The following is a 21,812-nucleotide window of genomic DNA, read 5'->3' as shown; positions in this document are numbered from 1 at the left end:
ACCCAAAGTCTTCTCCGGACTGAACCCCAATGTACCGACTTGCAGAGCTGTGTACACGGCTCCGTGTGTGTGTGTTTCTCTCATGCTCTCTTAATTAAATGGCAAAATGGGTGTACAATATTCTTTTTGTAAAACTTTTTCGCCGGGCCACGCCATAAGACGTCTCTTCACGACAACACGCGTGCAGAGTTCTTCTCGATTCGCGAGATACATACAGAACGAAAGGCCGTCTCCAAGCGCTCGGGTTTGGGGTTGCAGCGAGATTAGCATGTGTGGGTCAGCGGTTCTGAATAAGTGACCGGGTGTGTGACGGACCAAGGATGAAAGCACCCTTACAGAACTAAACTGCTGGGCCACAGGACGGACGCTGGTGCAAGTCTGTCCTGCTCCCTGCATCCGATAGACTGAGGTACATGACTTCAAGGTTTGAAGAAGTTGCCAGGTGGAAAGAAGATTTTGGACTGGAGGACCAGAGTTGCTTGCACTCTGTTGTTTTGTCTCTTATCTTCAGTGAGGCAGAGGAATGGTCCGTGTCCCCAGTGATATATTTGTGTCTTTTTTTCTCCCGAGTTATCGTTCAGCGGAGAACACAGGTGTCAAGATTAAGAACAGGATGTTATATTTCGTTTTGATTGTTAGCAGCATAGGTGTTCTGTGTGCTAACATTTCCTATTGGGGACATGTTCTTCTGTCCAACTCACACAGATCTGTGGGTGATGATGATGATGATGATGTGTTTATTTTTCTTTTCTCGTTTCATGAGTGATGAACTTTTTTTTTTTTTTTTAGATCAATTCAAAGGCTAATTGCTGCAGCCTCATCCTGCACCCCTGTCCACTTCCTGTCCACTTCCCCCCTAAAAGGAAATGGACTAATGTGAGAAGCAACAGTAGTTATTAAATTATGATCATGTATTGAGAAGAGTAGTGGAGAATGTCTGTCATGGTTGCATTAGACCCAAACTTCAGCTGAGGTCTTTGGGATGAATCCAAGCGTGGCGGTGGAGTGAACAAGTGGACACTTTGTGGAGAAGGGCAGAGGCTGGCCATGTTGGATCTGCACACGCTCTGTGCAGGTATTTCCAGGATGAAATATCGCCTCATGGTATCCTTTGGATCTTTGATCCATTTGAAAAAGCCTGGTTCTAAGCAGGGGGTGATGGGGTGTTTTACGAGGATGGTGAATCGGGAAATTGTTTTACCTGATTTCCCCTAAGTTCTATGCAGACCAAAAAGTGAGTGCTTCACGATCATAACGGAAGACATCGCCCTCAAATCCTTGAATTCTTATTTCCCACATTTTGTCACAGCAGTGAGTGTTTTTCATGATTACGACCCAAGTTTCTAATCAAACTTCAGCGAGCCACTCTTAAGTAATGTTAACATTCTGAAAAGTGAGCCGTGCACTTTTGTTGCATACAGTAAACAAAGAGGTACGTGGTTTACATGAAGTGAATCATTTGTAGTCTGAAGGGGGCGCCATCCCATTTCATCCTCCCGTCAAGTTTCCCTGCTGTGCGAGTCTTTCTGGGAAGTCAGCATAATGATGCTAGTGGATTGTTGTGTATGTGGACAGACTGCCTTGTATTCAGAAAGCATCTTACGCTGGCTTCACACGGTGAAACTTTCACGCAGCTTTAGATGGTTGAAACTGAGGTGAAACTAAGTTCCAAATGATTTGCATGGTCTAAAGCCCTCTGCAACGCACTGAAACTGCACTGCAACAGTTTCAAAACTCTCACATTTGTGAAACTAGTTTCATGCAACAATCAATCAAAACGGTGATAAGTAGGCTATTCATGCACTGATTGCTCTCTTCCAATAGACCCTTTTCACGGGGGCCATTTTCTGTCAAAAAGGCAGGGTAAACACAGGTGCAAGCAAAACCCCTAATGACGGTTTCCAACTTCCATGATTGGAAGTAAAATCGCCCCCGTGAAAACGGTCTATTCTCCGGGACGGCCATAATGAAAGACAATAGCCAGCCAGCGTCACAAGAAAACCTGATACAACACGTCTGAATTGATATTATGTGCAGCTAGAAAACGATACAAAATAAGATACAAAGATGCAAGCTACAATTAATTAATGACACTCCCCACAGTCACTTGATACAGTATAATCTACTGTAGCAAGAGAGACAAAAGGAAAAACAATATGACCGATAAAACATTACCAATCTAGCTTGTTTTAGTGAAACAAGCTACCATGTTGCATGAGACTTGATTATTTTTTAATTGCTTTGTGTAAATGTCAAGTTGCATGAAAATTAGGTTTCATTCAATTTGCAACCTGCAACTAGTTGCCTGAAAGTTTCACCGTGTAAAGCTTTAAGCCACCGTGTGAGGAATCTGATCTGTCGTCATGTGTCATTTTACATTAAATGTCCTTGTGAAGAATAATCTTGAGATATATACAGATATACTCCCCTTGCTGACCATTTTATTTCCTAGCCACTGTCCGCATACATCATTCAAAACCGGCCAAAATCTTCCAAATCAAATATAGTTATGAATTTGAAGGGGTTGAATGCGTGCGATCTTGGTCAATACTGGAGCAATTTCAAAAATGTCTGCTCACATGAGTTACTTGAGCATAACAAACTAAGAAAATAGGGTCGAGGTTGAAAAATACCAAAATTATCCTTTTAAGCAATTTATGATTTGTATTGCCCTCTATCAAGAACCTGTAGGAATGGCAATCTTCAGTGTAGCGGTAGATTCCATGCCAACATAAGGGTCGCAGGTTAGCACCCCCGTGTTACCTCCGGCTTGGTCGGGTGTCCATACAGGCACGATTGGCTGTGTCTGCGGGTGGGAAGCTGGATTGAGGGTATTTGTCCTGGTCGCTGCACTAGCGTCTCTGTGGTCGGTCGGGGCGCCTGGTCGCAGCGGAAGGGAACTTGGTGGGAATAGCGTGATCCTCCCACGTGCTACGTCCTACCGGTGAAGCTCCCCGCTGTCAGGTGACAGCCGCCACCCAATGATAGTGGCCTGTAATTGGCTAAAATAATTAAAGTCACGGTTCAAATTCGAAGAGTAATAATATATCATAACACGCTAAGAAGAATGCTGCTTTCCCTGATCAGCATGTTTTCTCTTTGAGAGGTTCTGTCTCCGTGTCTGGAGTTACACTCATGGACTTGCCTGACACATTTCATCGTCCAACACTCGGTGGAAGAATTGGAAATGGCCCGTCAGAACTGGCCTTACTGGCCACAGAATGTGTGCTATGTGATGTATGCAAGTCATGGAATATGATATATGAACCCTGCATATAAATATCCAGCTTTCTACATTTTTGCCATTTTAGTAGCGTACGCTCCAAGGAAAACATTCACATTACCTGTAAGATTCAAAAGGATCACATTTCCAAGAGTAAAATTTTCAATGGCTTTATTATTATTATTATTATTATCTTCAAATCATCCTAAATTCATGCTTTAGTCCGACAGCAGTTGTCCCCTGCGGAAAAACGACCGTAGAGCCGCAGAGTCTCCATCATCGTTGAGCTGAAATCTGTCCTGACTACTCGGGTCTGTTTATGGAAAGGCATAGACGGGAAATGATAGCCATATATTAGAAGGATGAAGCGCTGTCTGCTGCGTCTGTCCTGTCCTGCGTCTCTCTCTGTGTTCACTGCAAGCAGAGGTGGTGTGTGGATGAGTGGAGCTATTCTTTATTTCGGTGGATGAGTGTGTACATGAAAGAGAGAGGTTTTGACACTATTCTGTTTTGTACAAAGTTGTTCTTGTCATATCTGAACAGAGTAGAGCTGAGTTGAGGTGTGGTGGAACATCTAAAAATCTCAAACTGCATTCTTCCATTGAAAAATTGACAGAAATGGAGAGACAAAATCAACCTCATACCTGTACTGTACATAATGCTGTAGTGAACAAGGATGTTATTGCAGCTCTATGGTCTGGCATGCACTTGGATAATTTTTCTGACATTTCTTCTGGACAAAACAAAGACGTTTCGTTGCATTTTCATTTCAATGTGTTGAGACCCCAACACGCTTTGCTGCTGGTCCAAATCTGCTTGCACTGTGCATTTAAGTCAGAGTTCGGGGGGAAACACTGAGCTGGTTTTTGGAAATTCTGCGTGTCATGGTGAAGTTGTGGGATTTGATGGGCGGACATCATGCGTAGGATCCTTGTAAGTAGGCAGGGTGTGGTTTCAGATTGAGGCTACAGCCAGAGCAGACACTCGTTCAGCCAAACTCTCTCCCTCCCTCCCTCTCACATCCTCTGCTCTCCATCTGGGGTTTTTCCTCCTCTCTCCTTTCTCACCGACGTTTTGGTTCTGTATCTTGTCTCTGAATGTTGTCGGGGAAAAAATGCACTCTTTAAAATCTATTGAAAACATGAATAATGCTGATGTACAGCAGGTGTGGACAAAGTAAGAACAGTTGCAGGCGAGATTAGTGAATGATGTCAATTGTAAAGGTGCAGTGGCCTAAAACTATTAACTGTTTTAGTCAACAGACAAGCTCTCTCACTGCAGTTTGGCTGTGTACAACTCATGTGGTCATTATTGAGAGGGTACTATCATCCCCCTGGGTGATGCTACCAGATTTCCCAAATCGTCCTGGAGGACCTCCCAAAGCGTTAAGGACGTTGTTCAAGGTGCTTGATTAAGCACGGCCCTGAGACGAGTTCAGAGCGAGAATGTGTTGTTGTTTATTCTGTTCGTAAATGTGGCAATTCACAAGTTTTTTTTTTTTATAGTTTTCACTCGCATACTTAAATTGTTCTCCTCTTTCCCTACGTTTGCACCAACAAATCGTGTTCACACTAATTGACAGTCTGTTTCTCTCTGTACTGTGGCTGCTGTTGCACACAGACTACTGTTTTAGTTTTCAGATCTATTTCTTTATCTCTATATGAAATAAAAGACGATTGTATGAAACGGACAGTCTTTTGAGTCTATGTTGCTGTTGGGATATTGTCAGTGATGCTCGTGAGGTTGTGCTGTAAGTGTCATGGCTGCCGTGTTCCTCAAACAGTTACTGAAACCCTACTTCATGAAATTCATAAAAGGGATGTTATGAGCATTGTCAGGAAGAAAGCCATCGTCAGAGGGTCATTTGCACAAATGTGACAAGAAGTATGATGAGCAGATATTCAACCAAATTAATTTTCAAGACATTTTCCCTGACATCAATAATGTAGCACTTTTCAAAACAAAAGTGCTCTTCACAAACAAGAGATAAAAGTATAAAAGAGCAAAGGACAGATTGACTGTTTTTTACAATAAACCAAGCGAAAGGTAAGGTAAACAGTTCCAGAAATGGGTATCACAACAAATGGTATAAAATAACAGGCAAGGCAGCAGGGTTGAAAAACGAATAGAAGTCAAAGGTTATAAAAAGCCATTCCAGTAAAAGATTTGAACAATCTGTTGCATTACATGGATGGTGGACTGGTGTGTTTCTTAAATAGACATATAGATTTTCGGTGGGGCATTTTGCCTTTATTAGACAGAACAGTAGGCAGACAGAGAGGGGATGACATGCGGCAAAGGACCTCGGGTCGGATTCGAACCCGTGTCAGCCGCGCGAAGGACCAAGCCTCTGTGGTACGTGTGTGGTACCGGGTGAGCCACATGGTGAACAGATGGTTAAAGAGCCTGTCCTGTAACACAATGGTCACAGGTTCGACCCTGCACCCTAACTCTGATGTCTTTGTAGCTACATGTATATTTTTGCCTCTGTGATATTCCAAGAAACAAAATGTGTTATTTCAATTCAAGTAGCCTATCTATCGTTCCCTTTTTTTTTTAAGTATGCGTGAACAATGAGAATAGACAGTGCTTCTACTCTTTGACCCTTGAAACACACCATCCTGAGTCAATTGCAATTGGTGGAAATAAAGGTTGAAATGGTTCATCTGAAATTAGTCCACAGATGAGAACTGCTTTTCCTTGGTAGTTCTCTGAATTTGGTGTCACCTAAACTGGCCGCCAGATGGCGCCGTAAGTACAGACAAAATAACGTTTCAGCTCCGTTGGCAAAGCTTTAAATGAATGATCGCAACTCTCAAGGCGAGTGGATCAGAGTGTGGAGAGAGTGAAGCGAGAGATTGATCTAAAAGAGACATATATATAACAGCAAGTATAGCAACTGTAGCATGTATTTGATATTTGTACAGTGTGAACTGGAGTATAACTGTTCTGAACAGTTATACACAGTCTGTTCACAATCAGTAACCATCAAGTCAGGGACCTAATTCACTAGACTTCCCCTGGGTCCAGAGTAGGCTGATGAACACCAGCAGCAATTCTAATGAAACAGGCCAACGACTAAGATCGGATCCCAGTCCTCCATAAAAACACTGATATAGGTCTAGATTAATTATCATCCCTTGATTAATTATCATCCCTGGCCGCTCAAATCCTTCCTGCGTTATCAATCTGACAACGCCTTGAAGCAACACAATAAAACGCCATGTCTAAAAATAGACGGTGTTTATGACTCGACGTAATAGTACAGATTTCCTTTTCCATACAGACAGTTGACAAACCAGTAGACCCATTCACTCAACTCGTACACGACGTGCCCGCGCAGGTGTGGCTCAGGCTCGATCCCGTCGTCACCCCTCCCCCAGCTACAAACCCAGCCTGCGCGCGCCCGTGAAGTCATTCATTGTATCGGATTTGAGACGGGAGCGAGCGAGCAGCGAGTTGACTGATCGGCAAAGCAACTCAGCTCCGGGGAAAACCGACGTAAACTACAGGTAAACTATTTTCTGAAACACTTGACAGTGGTGAAAATGTCATATTTCACACACTTGCTTAGTTTAAGGGTACAGAGGCTTGCTTTTAAAGTTGTCCATGGGCATCCTAGCAAAGCTAAAAAGCTAGCGAGATTAGCTTAGCCTTTCCGAGAACAATTTCAGTGCCGCTTCCGCACTTTCCACACTTGTGCTGGTAAGAAAACGGCTGTATTCTGAGTGTATGGGCTCCTGTGTATAGTAACCCGAGTGAAACGGGTGTGAAAGGGTGTGTTTTGTATTGTTAAACAACTATAAGTTGAGTAATGCTCCTAAACTAAACGGCTAAGATTGGCCTAGATTGGCGAGCCAGCAGCCAAACAATGAGGCTCTTTTCCTCCCTTGCCTCGGCTGAGCAGCTTCAACCCAACATCAACCTTACTTTATGAAGGCAGCTGGATCGCCAGTTGGCCACTAATGATAGACGTTACATTGACAAAGCTGGCTAACAAACAAAAGCGGATACTTCACATGTTAAAACAAACGCTGGACTGAATGCTTTTCAACTGCAAAAGTGCATTTTAGTCCATCTGTTGGGCTAGACTAGAGTAATGTTATATGTCAGGGCGAGAACAGATAACCAGGCAGTAGGCTACACACGTCTCAGATGCTGGTGGATTTGAAATTGTAGCTAATTGTCTGTAGCGTTAATATTATTAGGCGTTAACTTAAGCCTTCCTGCCTGTGTGAGTGCTGTACATTATGTGTAGTCTAGCTTGCTGTTTATTTTGGAGCCTGGCCACCCAGCCATTCTTCCACTGCGGACACACTGGCCATCTGTTGCCTCTGTGATGACGCCATGTTTCTGCTGACCCACCCAGTGGCCAGCTGGTTAAAAACACCAAACACTGGAGCTCTCACAGACAGACAGGACACTCAACTTTTTTTAGCCCTGAATTTAACCAGCCACCTCCATCTATATAATATTACATCCAAATACGAGTTGAGGTGTGTCAGTGTGTGTGATGTACTTCTAACTAGGAGTCCCAAGTGACAGCAGGTGAAATTTTGCCATCTTGCTAACACTGGTGGATTTACAGTAACTCGGGGGCCGAAACCCTAGGCTCACCCACTGCGCGGGCTCGCCGCACCCTCTGCGTGCCCTCGCCTGCCCTATTGGCATGCGCAGCGCACCTATCGCCTGCTCAGCGCACATTTGCTCAACTTCGTATAAACAATGACATCACTGTCACTGATGATGTCACAATGCCTATCAGTGATGTCATAAGATGATTTTGGTCAATAATAATGTCACTGGTGACATCACTGATGTCAGAATGGCTATGACATCATCAGTGTCTATGATGTCATAAGGTGATTTTCGTCAATAATTATGTCACTGATTACATCACTGATGATGTCATAGACATTGTGACATTATCAGTGGGACAAAAATTGAAACAGACAGACAAACATTGCCCACTTGCTCCCTTTTATTTATTTATGTATATTTAAACAGTATATATACACAGTATATATATAGAAGATAGATGTTCATGACTGTGCATTGTCCCTCAAATAAATAGATAGATCAAATTAAATAAATTATAGTTTTAACAGATGATAATATTTTGAGACGGAAGCTGTCAGTAGTAGCCAATATTCATTATCTTTTAAATTGGATTATTTCAATACTAAAACAAATGCAAGGATCCAGTGTTCTCTCCTGAGTTGTGTTGTTGGCAGGGAGGGCAGACAAACCTCTGAAATGCTATTTAGACCCTCATGGAACACTGCAGCTCTTTGAAGCAGAGTGAGGCAGGTTTGGTTTGACAGCCTCCCACCCCTGAAACCAAGTCAAAACCAAACCAAATCATATCGGAGAGGGACCAGCTGAAAATGTGAAAATGGAGGTGATTTGGAACGTACATTACAAATCAAATCGATTGTGTTTGCTCTTACTGATAACACAAATCTGTTCATAAGGTCTTGGAAGTTGAAGCTGGCACTATTTGATTGTTTTGGGGATGTGAATGGTTTTGGCTTCAGGTCATTGGATTCAGTGCTTGTCTCGCCTATATGATCAATGTCATTGACCCATGAATTCAAAGTGCCCCTTGTTATCTTGAAAGCACACATTGCTAGAGCCTGTAAACAGGAACATTATCACCCGCGCTGCCCCCACAACTTTTTTGTATTTGGTCCGATTCATAATGTGTGAGCAGCAGCAGGTTTAATATCCTTTACACTTTAATTTGTTTATTCATGTAGGCTATGTTGTTGTTTTAATGTTTAAAGGGTGAAATAAAAAAATAGACTAAGAGCCAGAGAAATATGTCTCGTTCAGACTCTATTATCCCCACGTCGAATTGCAGCAATTGACTGTTAATGTGGTCAAAATAATCACTGAAGATATTCTATTAAAAAAATAGAATAGTTGAATATTCGTATTGGACAGTCGAATCCGAGTCGACTGGCAGAATCCTGACTCGAGGAGAGGACGGCCCTAGTAAGACGTCACTTGAAAGATATGAGAAATTAAGCATTGTCTTTTTGTTTTAAAAACTCAAAATGTGAGGCATGTTCAATTATCTACCAAATCTGGTTCGAGGGGCTTTGGAAGAATTTCTTTATCAAATCGACTGCAATTTTCTGTTGGCTCAGTTGATGCCCAGAGAGCGTGAATGGACCGTTGCCGTTGGGGAAAGTGTGTTGATGGAGAGCTTATCAGAGCTGTCAGTTGATGGAGAGCTTATCAGAGCTGTCATCCTAATTGTCTTCTCCCCCTCAAAGCGACTGTGCCGTCCTCCGCGGCTCCATCATGGAGCAGTTTGAGGCAGCCATCCCTTCAGCTCTCCCATGGCCATCTGCTCTATTGTGCTGAATTAAGCATCCAATCACCAAAGAAGACAGGAAGGCTTCCTCCTCCCCATCTCTCTCTATCTGTTCATTTCATCCTTACTGTTTGTGTCACAAGAGTATTTTCTCTCTCTCTCTCTCACACACTGTTCATATGAGCCTGTAGGGTTCTCCTCCATCTCCTTTTTCTTATCTGCTGGTTGTCTCTGTTATTAATTTCTTAATGCATACAATACAATACACGACAGACTTCAGACACCAATCAAGCTGTTTTTGTCTCCAGCCCACAGTGGCTGGGATATTTCACTGCACCACTTCCACTGTTTGACACGGCTCTTACATTTTTGAGAAGATTACTGTGAAATCTGTGCTGGCCATCTGCCAAAGTGTCTGCTACAGCCACAGACTGTATATAATACAGTACAGCAGACAAAATGATCAGCAGCAGCCAGAGATGTGGTAGTGTATGCTCGCTCAGTGATAATTCCTCGCCCTTTTTCCTTAGTGAGATGTTGAATACTTGCTTTACATGTGTTTACTGACCCCAAATCTGCCTGGCTCATCAACTTTCACAAATAGGGTAGGGCTAGGCAATAAATCAATATTAGCAATACACATCGGCGATAGACAATTCATCGATACGATATGTTAGAGACGTGAGCTTGTGACCGGAAGGTCGTCGGTTCAATCCACGGGACCGGCTGGATAATATATCTGGGTGGGGAAAGTGAAAAGGCAGCCACTTGCCACTCCCTCATTACCACCGCCGAGGTGCCCTTGAGCAAAGCCCCAACCGCTCCAGTGGAGCTGATCAGTGGCCAGCAGATCAGACTGTGGTTGTACTGGTCAGCTTCCAGGTATGATTGCTCTCAGTGAGACTCTCCCTGTATAAAAAGTTCAATATACAGTATATATCGATATGTCCCTTGATAGTGGAGCGCGCTATGAGTGACACTCATTACAGCAATCAAACAGACAAATCCTAAAGTTCCCACCCGAACATATTTATTACACAGCTGCAACACTCAATTTGTGTGTTTTTATTCATTCAAATGATTCCCTGTGTGCCTGTGTGGTTCAAAATAAAGAGGTTAGATTTAACTTTTTTTTTCTCATGGTCTTTATTAACTCATTCAGTGCCAGCCACTTTTGGAGAACGGATGCTCCCAGTGCCAGAGTTTTCAGAGCGTTTTCAGTGATTTCTCGAGGCCCACAGAATATTGTGTGATATTACTATGTAAACACCGAACACGCACAAGAACGAGCTGGCTCTATTGTATCATCAGCAAAAAAAAGTTTATTGATACCATTTTCCGTTCTTTAGTTATGAGCCGGAGAAGATAGGTTGTTTTCAGCGTTTTCAGGCTTTTCAAATTATTAGCTGAGATAATCCGCCTTTTGTGAAATGCAGCATTTCAAGCACATTCACTGAGTCTGAAGATAATATTTTCTGATGTAGTGACGTAGTTGTTGTGTGATGCCCTGCGTGCACCACCCCCCTCCCCCCCCTCCCCCCGTAAACTCCTCCCCACACTGCACACAGCCTCACGCAACCATTATATTTTCGGAGTGTTGCGTTTGTGTGCTGCTGTCGGCTCTCAGCGCCACAGCAGGGAAGAGCCAACCCGGATTGCTGAATGGTTTGGCGTCAGGGGCTGCTTTCCTGTCTGCTAATCGGGTGGAGAAACTATACAGACAGACAGACAGACAGACAGGGACAGAGGGGCTCAGTTGTGAGCGCGGATTGACTCCTGTTCGGAGCCAATGTCAGCTCCCGCGACAGAGCAAATGGCTCTGGGAGCATGCATCGGGTTGTCTTTGATCCACGGCTTTTAGGCTGTTTCTCGGACCTGTCTCTAATCTGGACTGCACCGAGCAAGCACTGTCGCCACCTAATGAGTCCGTAAAATAGGTTATACACCTCCAATAGCTACTATAGTTGTACAGGAGCTGCGGAAGGCTTTGATCGACGTCCCACCGTCAAAAAACGCATTGGACGTCGAAGGACGTCCGTGGCATTCTACGTCACTATTTAATTGGACGTCGAAGGACGTCCATGGCATTCAATGAGTTAAAAATAGGTAATTAAAAAATATCAATAATTATCGATCTCGACTGATATGAAATATTTTATATTGATTTTTTTTTTGCTAATATATCACCCAGCCCTAACATAGGCTTGACACAGATAGCAAGTGTGTGTCTGTGGTAATTGGGATATGGTGTACACATTTGTAAGTATCCCGCAAATTTAGATTTGCAGCTATACCTGCCGTTGAGACTCAACTCAATTAAATCAATCAGTAATCATCATGACACAAGAACATGATCTCCTCGTTCTAGGCCTGGGTGATGTGGATGAGAGGACATTTTCAAATGCTATTATCCCTTAAGATGTTTCACACATAATTTTGTCAAGTTTTAAAATAACGCATTCTTGCTGTCACTTGGACGATAGTTTTGCGTGACACACAATATTGCAACATCATCACCATATCATGACGATATGATTCCACTGAAAGATGTTGCATGGCGATATTGCATAGCTCAGCCCGAACTCATTCTGACCATATTGCAGAAATGGGCTCCTGTTCCTTCCTGAAGGCAGCTGCGGTCACATGACTTCCCTGTCGTTTTGCCGTCGTTCTGTGGAATGATGACAGTGACTTTTTTTCCCAGCTGTGCCATGTGGCCACGACTGTACATTACACCCCCCTGCTCTGTTCAAACAGGACGTTTCAGCCAGGAATTCACGTTTCAGACACAACACTTCATTGCTAATGGATATTTTCCTGTTTTCTTGCCCTTTTTATTATCCGCGTTGTGTCCTGTTTTTGTTTAGTCTCCATTACATCCCTGTTGAGTAACTGTCTTCCTGAGTGTTGTTTAAAGTCCCCCCCCCCTCACCACAAGAGTCAAGTCATCACCACACGCTGTTAGTCATTGAGCAAAAGCGGGGTTACAATACATAACCTTGTTTACCTTGATGGCGTTTGTTCCAGTAGGCCACAGCGCCACTTACCTTGCTGGTCAGAGGATTCAAACCAGTGACCATAGACCCACTTCTCACATGCTCTGTCCATTGAGCCACACAGGGTATTGAACCTGTAACCTGGGTAGTGTTAGTGTTGTGTTTGAGGCTAAAACGCAACACTGTGTGTGTGGTTAAAACGTTTAGCTACTGTGGCTAAAACCTTTAGCCACACAGGGTATTGAACCTGTAACCTGGCTAGTGTTAGTGTGGTGTTTCAGCCACACTTGATACTTGATAAATGACCCGAAACTATGAATCAATTATCACATTATAATAGATATACATGTTCTATTAGTTAAATAACCGTTAGTCAATCACTAGTACTTGTTGTACTTGGTGAATGAAAGTGACTCGTATAAAAGCATTTGCTGTTTTCTCTGTTATTTTCAGTAAGCTGTGACAGTGAACTGGTCATTCCCAGTAGTTTACATGTTGTTGGTGACTAACTGCTTGTCGGTATGATGATACATCACTGTGCTTATCCCATGTTTAGCAATAGGGGGCGTAACGCTAGTGATTTTGGAATGCAAAAAAACCATTCCGTTAAGACTGCTGGAGATGATGTGGGTCTAATTAAATGAAATGTCCTCGACGAGAAATTCCCACTTGTCTGGATTTCCCCAGCTACATAATATACTCTTCCTCATCCGCCAACCTCTTCCTCATTTCCTTTAAGCTCACATTAGATCATGGTGTTATCGTGCATTTCTTTATTTTTTATTATTTATTTTTTCCCCCCCGATTTTTTATCCCATTTTATCCCCCATTAGTGCTCACTTGATTTCTCAATCCTGGTTGCTTCCTCCGAGACATGGGCAGTCAGCCAGCCGCTTCTTTTCACCTGACAGGGGAAGCTTCACCGGTAGGACATAGCACGTGGGAGGATCACGCTATTCCAACCAGTTCCCCTCCCTCTGAACAGGCGCCCTTAACGACCAGAGGAGGAACTTGTGCATTTCTTTATAACTGGGAACTGGTAATCGTACGGTTCAAAGGTCATGAGCTGGAGCGGTGACGTCACCAGAGCTGGTATTTCCCATTTCAAACTCCTAGGAGCCTCAGCAGCCCCGACCTCAAAAATCCAAGATGGCTGCTCTGCGCAACAACAGTAGTTATAATCGTAGTAAATGTTGTTTAGCACTTCTGTCTTGTTTGTGTCTCATTAAATCAGCTGTACACACAGCACTGTCTAACTTCTATCTGTGTGGACATGAAGCTGCAGTGTTTGTATGCGCAAGATGCCTTGTTATCAACTGTTACTTATTGCTAACAATGGCTAGCCTGGCTAGCGACTGGATCTGACCAATGAACACTGAACTTCCCAGCTCAAGTTTTCTACAAACGCTAACAAAAGGGATGTGACGTCATTTAGCCTCCACATCCCAGCTCTTTTGCGATAAAGGAACGCACTATACAGCACACCCACATCACATGCCGTGTCCTGGTAATTACCCAGTTTGTTTCCTGACACCTCTCTGTATGCATTATTTACAGCTGGGGGACGCCACTTTCTGTGTGTGTCATCTCCCTACATGGAGTCATATTGACCCGTCTGGCCTACTCTACTCCCACAACCAATGAAACCAGACCACTTCTCACTCATTCATCCCTCGGTTAGCTACTTCCCTCAAGTCAAGCTGGGCAACCTGTGGCTCACGCCCATGCTGCTAACACGTCGCTTTGGCCTTTGACTGCCTTCAATGTGTTACCGGAACATAGATTTCACTTCCTCGTTGGTCACGTGACCACACCCCCGAGGCACACAGATGCCTATGTGGTGTTGTGTAAAGGGCGGGACAGGAAGCTATATGCAGGGATGTGTCTGTGATTTCAGCTCTCCATTTAGCAGAACTTTTTCACAAGCCACCAAGACGTGACGTGATGCCTACTTGTGAACTTTCAATACCAAATGATGATTTGTGTTTTTCCTTGCCAGGCTATTTTTCTTATTGAATTATGGGGAAAAAAGCCTTGAGGCCTGCAAGCAGGATCAATACAAATTAAATGATCCTTGGCAGATCAATTTGAGTTTACCAGGCCTTGGCAGGTGAGCCAGAAAGTTTAATTTTGGATGGTGCCCTCCAAACATTCCTTAATATCTAATCTGTCAAGAGGACAGCATTCATTGCAAAAAGTCTTAGATGCTTTTCAGATTCCTTCAAGTCTGCCACACATTTGACCAAAAACCAGTCACACACCAGATGACGTTGGCTCGTGATACGCCCTATTCAAATGGCCGTACTGTTGGTGGTTTTCCTGTGGTTCCCTGATCATAACCTTCTCCCTCCTCCTCTGAACACAAGCTGGTGATCATAACCTTCTCCCTCCTCCTCTGAACAGGGATGGCAGCCATCCGTAAGAAGCTGGTGATCGTGGGGGATGGAGCTTGTGGGAAGACCTGCCTGCTGATCGTCTTCAGTAAGGACCAGTTCCCTGAAGTCTACGTCCCCACCGTGTTCGAGAACTACGTGGCAGACATCGAGGTGGACAGCAAACAGGTCAGTGACTCACAGGAACCCGTGATGCTATCAGTGTTTCCTCTTTACTGTTATGCTGGGGGGGGGGCAAGGTGTCATTTCAAAAAGGAAGTCCTCGATTCCGATTGGCTGAGTCACGTTCGAAGCTGTTGTAAGAAATACCAACCCGATAAACGCTGTAAATCTGTGACCGCAAAACGTTTCTTTAGCGCCTTGTTTATCTACTTTACAAAACTATATTGCTTGGAGAAAATGTTTTTGATCAAAATAAATACCCCAAGCATTTGTGTTTCCCTCTTTACATCATGCCTACATCTCTTAGTCGTTGTGAAATCGCTGTAATCTCAGCTTCTCACTGCTTTTCAGCAATTGCAGAATAGAAATTGGTTCCACTGGTTCCACATCACACCCGTGCCTCTTTTAGTCCCACTTCTGGTTCTCATGCAGGCTTCAGGAGCTGCGATTGTTCCGTTTCTTTCCGAGATGCTTCATCACAATGGGCATATTGGTTCGGTCATTAAGGCGAAGTGATTCACGGGTAGATTTGATAAGATCGTGCCGTTTCCTTTTCACATTTTCTCTAGTAATGCCACAGTCTGCTGCTGAGTGAATATACTGTAGGAGACGCTGGTCTTACGCATGGCAACAGTGCCCATAATTCCTATAAGTATAAGGTATCGCTATCTGTGCTTTATAAAAAATTGAATCAATTGCTATGCTCGCTCTCGTGCTAACCAAGGAACTAGTTAATGATCTTGTTCTTGACTGATTGTGATAAACGTTGTTTACCCCCAAAATTCAGGGATTCAGAGATGACATTAAAGAGGTCTACATCACAATCTGTTTGAGCCTGTTTTCAGGAGAAGAGTCTGGGAGATGTAAACAGACCCAGTATACCTCCACACTGATGACAATCTCAAAGCCTCCATCTAATGTCACACTTTAGCCTTGTGACCTCCAAGTTGGGACTGTTATCTGTCACTCTGGAGGACTGCAGGCCCCTCCCCCCTCCCCTTCCCCCGGCCCCCAAACTCCTCAGTCATAAACCCACATGCCCTGACCTCATTATGGCTTAATCATGGGAATCTGGGACGTTGAGTTTTGATTGGCTGGGTGATTTCTAACCTGCTCTGCTGCTGAGGAAGACTGGGACTGCTTCATGTTGGAGCGTCACACTTCCAAAATGTCTTGATCTGGTTTGCTTTCCTTATTTAGCCCTGCTCCTCCCTGAGAGGAGTTGATGTATGTCGCTGTCACATTATGGACTTGAAGGGTCCTGAACGTAGCTTCACTTCCTTGTCTTGTGTCTATGTCTTTCCTGTTTGGATGGATTTGAAGATTAGGTCTTCACAAGCAGAAGATCCTAAATACTGGACCCTGGTTGGTCCAACACCACCAGAGGTCAACCTGCAGAATAGAGGCTTTCCGGGTCTAGATTGGATGGATTTCAGTCATTCTTTAGTGAGGGGAGCCAATCAGGGTCAAGTCCAGTTGTGATCTGTTTGCAGGGGTCTGAACGTGGTCAGTAAGGTTCAGTAAGGAAGGTGTGGTACTTGGTAATCTCAGGTATGTGTTGGATGAGTTGGCTTTTGAGCTGAAAGTTACATGAAATAGATTGTGAACGTTGTGTATTAACTTATTTCTCTGCCCTTGTTATCTTTCTCTTCCCTATCTACAACCTTGTTCCCCTCTCTCTCCACTCCCTTTGTCTCTCTCTCTTCTGTCTATCTCTCCACTCCCTTTGTCTCTCTCTCTCTCTTCTGTCTCTCTGCTCTCTCTTCGGTCTCTCTCTTCTCAGGTGGAGTTGGCTCTCTGGGACACAGCGGGTCAAGAGGACTATGACAGGCTAAGGCCTCTCTCCTATCCAGACACTGATGTCATCCTCATGTGTTTCTCCATAGACAGTCCTGACAGTCTGGGTGAGTAGAAAACACACACACACACACACACACACACACACACTCCCTCCCTCCCACATGAACACACACACTCATACACACTCACACACCACCTCTTACTGTCTCTTACACACAAGCACTCTCAAATACAGTCTGGTACATTTCTGGTATTTATAGATTGTACGATCATACTTTTTGACTCCTTGACCACATACATTTGCACATACTTAGGGCATTTTCACACATGTCTCGTCCGGTTCCTCGTTTCGGGCCAGACGCGAAAATGATAAGATAGTTTTGTTCTCCAGCTGATTCTGTTCGCTTTCACACCAGCCACAAAGCAAGCGGACCAAATAGGTCTGCCAACCCTTCCAGATTGGCAATATGGAGGATCTAGATTCCCAGAGATTTTCCTCAGCTTATTTAGGCACAGCACAGCTGCCAACGGAAGCTCGTTTCATCCAAAAATGCGCCAGGCTTCCTGCATTTCGGTCGGATCAAGTTCACTTTCACATCACAAACGAACCAGAGACCACCTCTTTCAGCAGGTCTCCGTCCGCTTTTGGTGCGCACCAGAGTTCGATTGCTGCTTTCACACCTGCCCAAACGAACCGCACCAAGGGGGTAAACGAACTCTAGTGCGATTCAACCGAACCAAACGAGGTAGCTGTGAACACGCCCTTATACACCCCCACACACTAAGACAAATCCTTTTGCAAGTCATGCCCTCCGCTAATTACACTTAATAATTCTAAACAACACTTTCCAGAATGGTTAGAAAAGGTTTACAAAATGATATTGAATAGAGGATTGTAAAATAATGAACTAAACAGCGTTATGGATGAAACAGAATAACTACAGGAAGACAATAAAGGGATGTTCTAATAAAGCTTGTTTCTATCAACTCTGCATTCCCACTATCTACCCATACAAATGTGTGTGCCTGTTTAGATGGAGCGGCACTGATGGCATTTTAATGCTGACAAAGAAAGATCGCCCGATTTAGAACATTTAATAATGCTGAAAGAGGGTATTTTCTTCATGTAAAGGAGCAAAATGGTCTTTGTACGGACGGACTGTCACATTTGAAATCTGTAAATTGTCAGTCTGATGTCATTCTGTTATCTACTTTAAAGATAAGCATAATTGCTGTGGAATCAAATGGCTTTGTGCCAGGGCCCCGTTCAGTTTTCTGTGCTTTACACAAAGACAAGTGCCTCACTTAGCTGAAACACACAGTGTGCTTTACACAAAGACAAGTGCCTCACTTAGCTGAAGCTTTACACAAAGCCAAGTGCCTCACTTAGCTGAAACACACAGCTTCACTGTTTCCTACCAGGCGTTGGGATTACTTCATCATTTCTGAGAAGTGCAGGCTGTTCCTTACTTAGTGTTTTTACTGTTTCCTTTACTGAGCCAATACAGTAAAGCAGAGAGGGGCTGATCCACCGCCTCCACCAGGGAGTAGGAGGGGCTTAACCACCGCCTCCACCAGGGAGTAGGAGGGTATTTGTAGAGGCAGGTTGGGATCAGCACACACAGTGCTGAGGGAACGTACAAGACCAAAAAAACAACAAGACATTCTTACATAATGTCCGTTTCATTTAGCTGTGGCAGCTGGAAAGTTTATTTTACCACAGCTGGCACAATGTGAATACAATGAAAGTTCATCATATGGTCTCATTTTCATCACAGCCGAGCCCCAAGAAAATAACAGTTTGTCCATATATCATCAAATAAATATCCAAGTAAGAACCTGTTAAGAGTGCAACATCTACTGGACCAGCCCCAGGAGCGACCGTGGGTCTGAGAACCAGAATTAGACCAAATATCTACATAAACCTAGAAGAAACATGCATTATTGTTTTAGTTTGGGGAAGCTATTTGTCTGAAAATGTGGTTGGCAGAATCCATGTATGGGAGCCGCTATCGCTCCTTTATACTACAGTATATCTGCTTTCTGTTTTATTTTTATTTAATAATTTAGATTTTAAAATTTTAAAGAAAAAACCATGTGTTTTTAATACCATGTGTCTTTTAAAAGACAAACTTTCAGATTTGACGACCATGTGCTGCTGCTGTTGTTGTTGTTGTTGACATCCTGCCAACGGTTTTGAATGACCTTGTTGAAGCTTGAGTTTCTCTGTGTAGTTTGTGGTTGCGTGTGCTGGATGGATCTAACCTCCCGGCTGCTCCTCTGGTTTCACAGAGAACATCCCAGAGAAGTGGACACCGGAGGTGAAGCACTTCTGTCCCAACGTTCCCATCATCCTGGTGGGCAACAAGAAAGACCTGCGCAACGACGACCACACACGCCGAGAGCTGGCCAAGATGAAGCAGGTAGCTGGACTGGACTGCCACTTTCTTGGGCATTTTGGACATTCTTCAGAGTAGGGCTGTCCCAGCGAGTCGACGTAACCGATGACGTCGACTACGTAATTACGTCGACGCACGCTACGTGCCTCGATGCGTCACAATCGTCACAAAACAAAAAAGATGGCCGGAGAAAGGTGTAATTTCTGCACCGCAGCGAACATAACATTACATCATTTAACGGTGTTATTCTGCCGTTTAACGTTAACGTTCCGTTTGCTTTCACGGCTAACATGTAGAAAATTGATTAAACTAACGTTACAGACCATTGTTAGTCTGTTGCTGCTCATGTTAATTTACTGCGTGCATCATTTAACACTAACAGTGCTATTCGGCTGTTTACATTCTTCTGTTTGCGTTCACGGCGATGTAAGATGAGATCAAAACTAACGTTACAGACCATTGTTACAGTCTGTGACTGTTAGTCTGTAAATCGTTTGCTTATTTATTTCCTTACCCCCACACTGATGCAAACATACATTTGACTGTTAGCTGCACAATGAACATTACTCCAGTGATTAAATAAATCCATGTCCTGTAAAAATACTGATCCTCCTTAGTTTAGGGAAAGGGTTCATACATACAGTGATGAATCATGATGATGATTAATTTAATCTGTGTGTCAGGTGGTCCAGTATTTTCGTGATGAGAGCAGGCAACTGACAAATAGGGAGGCACTATCTATTATAATAATAAGATTAATAATAATAATAATTCATATGATCATATTATAATAACAGACATGCAAATTAGACTTAGACTAATTTTAAATATGTCCCTACACTAACAGTATTATATTATTATTTCTCTCTCTCTTTTCAGGAAGCAAAGCAGTGTGGAAGAGTTTTTCCCCAAACGAGAATGAGATGGTTAAATAAAATACTGAAATTGAGAAGTTTTTGGTTATTTATTTGTTTTGGGTAAATGTATTGTTATATAGTAAAAAAATTAAATAAAAAATAATCGTTAGATTAATCGACTAATCGAAAAAATAATCGTTAGATTAATCGATAAGAAAATAATCGTTTGGGACAGCCCTACTTCAGAGCAAATTATGGTGTCTCTACACCAAACATGCTTTGTGTAGAAACTTCTATATATGCAGTTAATCTAGTCATAACCTAAGTCCCTGGTTTTCTTTTGCATCCAATAGGAGCCAGTGAAGCCGGAGGAGGCCCGGGACATGGCCAACCGGATCGCGGCGTTCGGCTACATGGAGTGCTCCGCCAAGACCAAGGACGGCGTGCGGGAGGTGTTCGAGATGGCCACCAGGGCGGCGCTGCAGGCCCGCCGTGGCAAGAAGAGCAGTAAATGTCTACTGCTGTAAAATGGCCGACATCATTGGACTGTTTTTACCCCTGGGTTGCTGAACCAGGGCCTATATAGGGCTAGGGTGGGACGGAAAGATGGGAGAGGGAGGGAGGGAGGGGAAGAAAAGAGTACAGGAAATGATTACCGCTGTAAAATGGCCGTTTTGTTGGACTCAACGTTAGCGCTGGGACTTGTGTTGGGGAGGGATGGTTGGAGCACAGGAGATGACCACCCACCGCTGTAAACCATTGGACTATTGGCCCGCAGGCTACCATCAAGATGAGAAGGTTACACCAGCCGCCAGCCAAATGCTGGTACATTTTGTCTTCTCAACCAGCCACTTGCAGAGCGATCATTCAGAGATCCTAGTCTTATTCTAAAATTCTGGCTGACTAGTAAAACAGTTAACGGGTGCTGATGAGTTTTGGGATGCGCCAGAAAAGTTGGTTTCCTGCCCTGGATGACTTGATGGACGGATCGGATTAAGCAGAGAGCGCAGTATATGAGGACCACTGGACTGTTAATCCCCCGGTTGCCAGATCTGCTATCAGGTCTGAGTTGGCAGGGGGGGGGGGGATTGATGCAGTACATGCTTGCTGCCTGACATGACAAGACTGTTTTGACCAAACCAGGGCAAAAAATTATTATTTGAAAATAATTTTTGCACATGTGATGTTCTTGTGGCATGCTTGATCTATCCTGGCAGGTTATTTGAACAGCCTCAAAAGTAAAGCTGTAGTAAGCTGTATGTACCAATCAAAAGTGTGCTTTAAACAGGGTTGGGGGTCGATTCCATTTCAATTCACTCTGTGCAGGAAAATTATTTTCTTCACAAATCAGATATTGAGACATGTCCTGAGAGTTGATTTATAGCACATGCTCACACTTTCAATCTGAATAGCATCTAGCGTCTCATTGGTGCGAATCCTGTGCAGCCTCACATGCTTATTGAGATACTGTGTCCTAACTAAGCACCTCATCAATGAGAATGAATGCTGTTATTATCAAATTAAGTGCAGTTGGAGAGAGTGCATTTTGAATTGAAAGCGAGTCGTCCCCAATTACTAGTTTCCAAGTCAATACTACTGTACTGTTTGCCATCATCTGCTCTGTACACCAACTAAGGGCTTGTGGGCTGGTGTGGGACGA

The 21,812-nt window shown here is 43.7% G+C and overlaps 1 protein-coding gene across 1 annotated transcript; it reads left to right on the top strand.

Moving 5' to 3' along the window:
• The first annotated feature begins 6,649 nt into the window (after positions 1-6,649).
• Positions 6,650-20,735, top strand: LOC310781407 (transforming protein RhoA). Its single transcript, XM_083642029.1, has 5 exons — positions 6,650-6,735; positions 14,945-15,102; positions 16,880-17,000; positions 19,189-19,319; positions 20,506-20,735. The coding sequence occupies exons 2-5, from the start codon at positions 14,947-14,949 to the stop codon at positions 20,677-20,679; spliced, it is 582 nt and encodes a 193-aa protein (XP_083498155.1). The 5' UTR covers positions 6,650-6,735; positions 14,945-14,946; the 3' UTR covers positions 20,680-20,735.
• Positions 20,736-21,812: the final 1,077 nt, after the last annotated feature.

Source organism: Poromitra crassiceps (genome assembly GCF_964638095.1).
Source record: "Poromitra crassiceps genome assembly, chromosome: 8".
Classification (NCBI taxonomy): domain Eukaryota; kingdom Metazoa; phylum Chordata; class Actinopteri; order Beryciformes; family Melamphaidae; genus Poromitra; species Poromitra crassiceps.
The sequence above is the reverse complement of the archived record's forward strand: the minus strand, read 5'-3'. Positions and strand labels throughout refer to the sequence as shown.

What these genes read in the sequence shown, in the direction of transcription:
- LOC310781407 (XM_083642029.1), top strand. Translation starts at nt 14,947, where the DNA reads ATGGCAGCCATCCGTAAGAAGCTGGTGATCGTGGGGGATGGAGCTTGT. An exon ending in AGACAGTCCTGACAGTCTGG is followed by an intron (nt 17,001 to 19,188) that starts GTGAGTAGAAAA and finishes CTGGTTTCACAG; the next exon opens with AGAACATCCCAGAGAAGTGG. An exon ending in AGCTGGCCAAGATGAAGCAG is followed by an intron (nt 19,320 to 20,505) that starts GTAGCTGGACTG and finishes TGCATCCAATAG; the next exon opens with GAGCCAGTGAAGCCGGAGGA.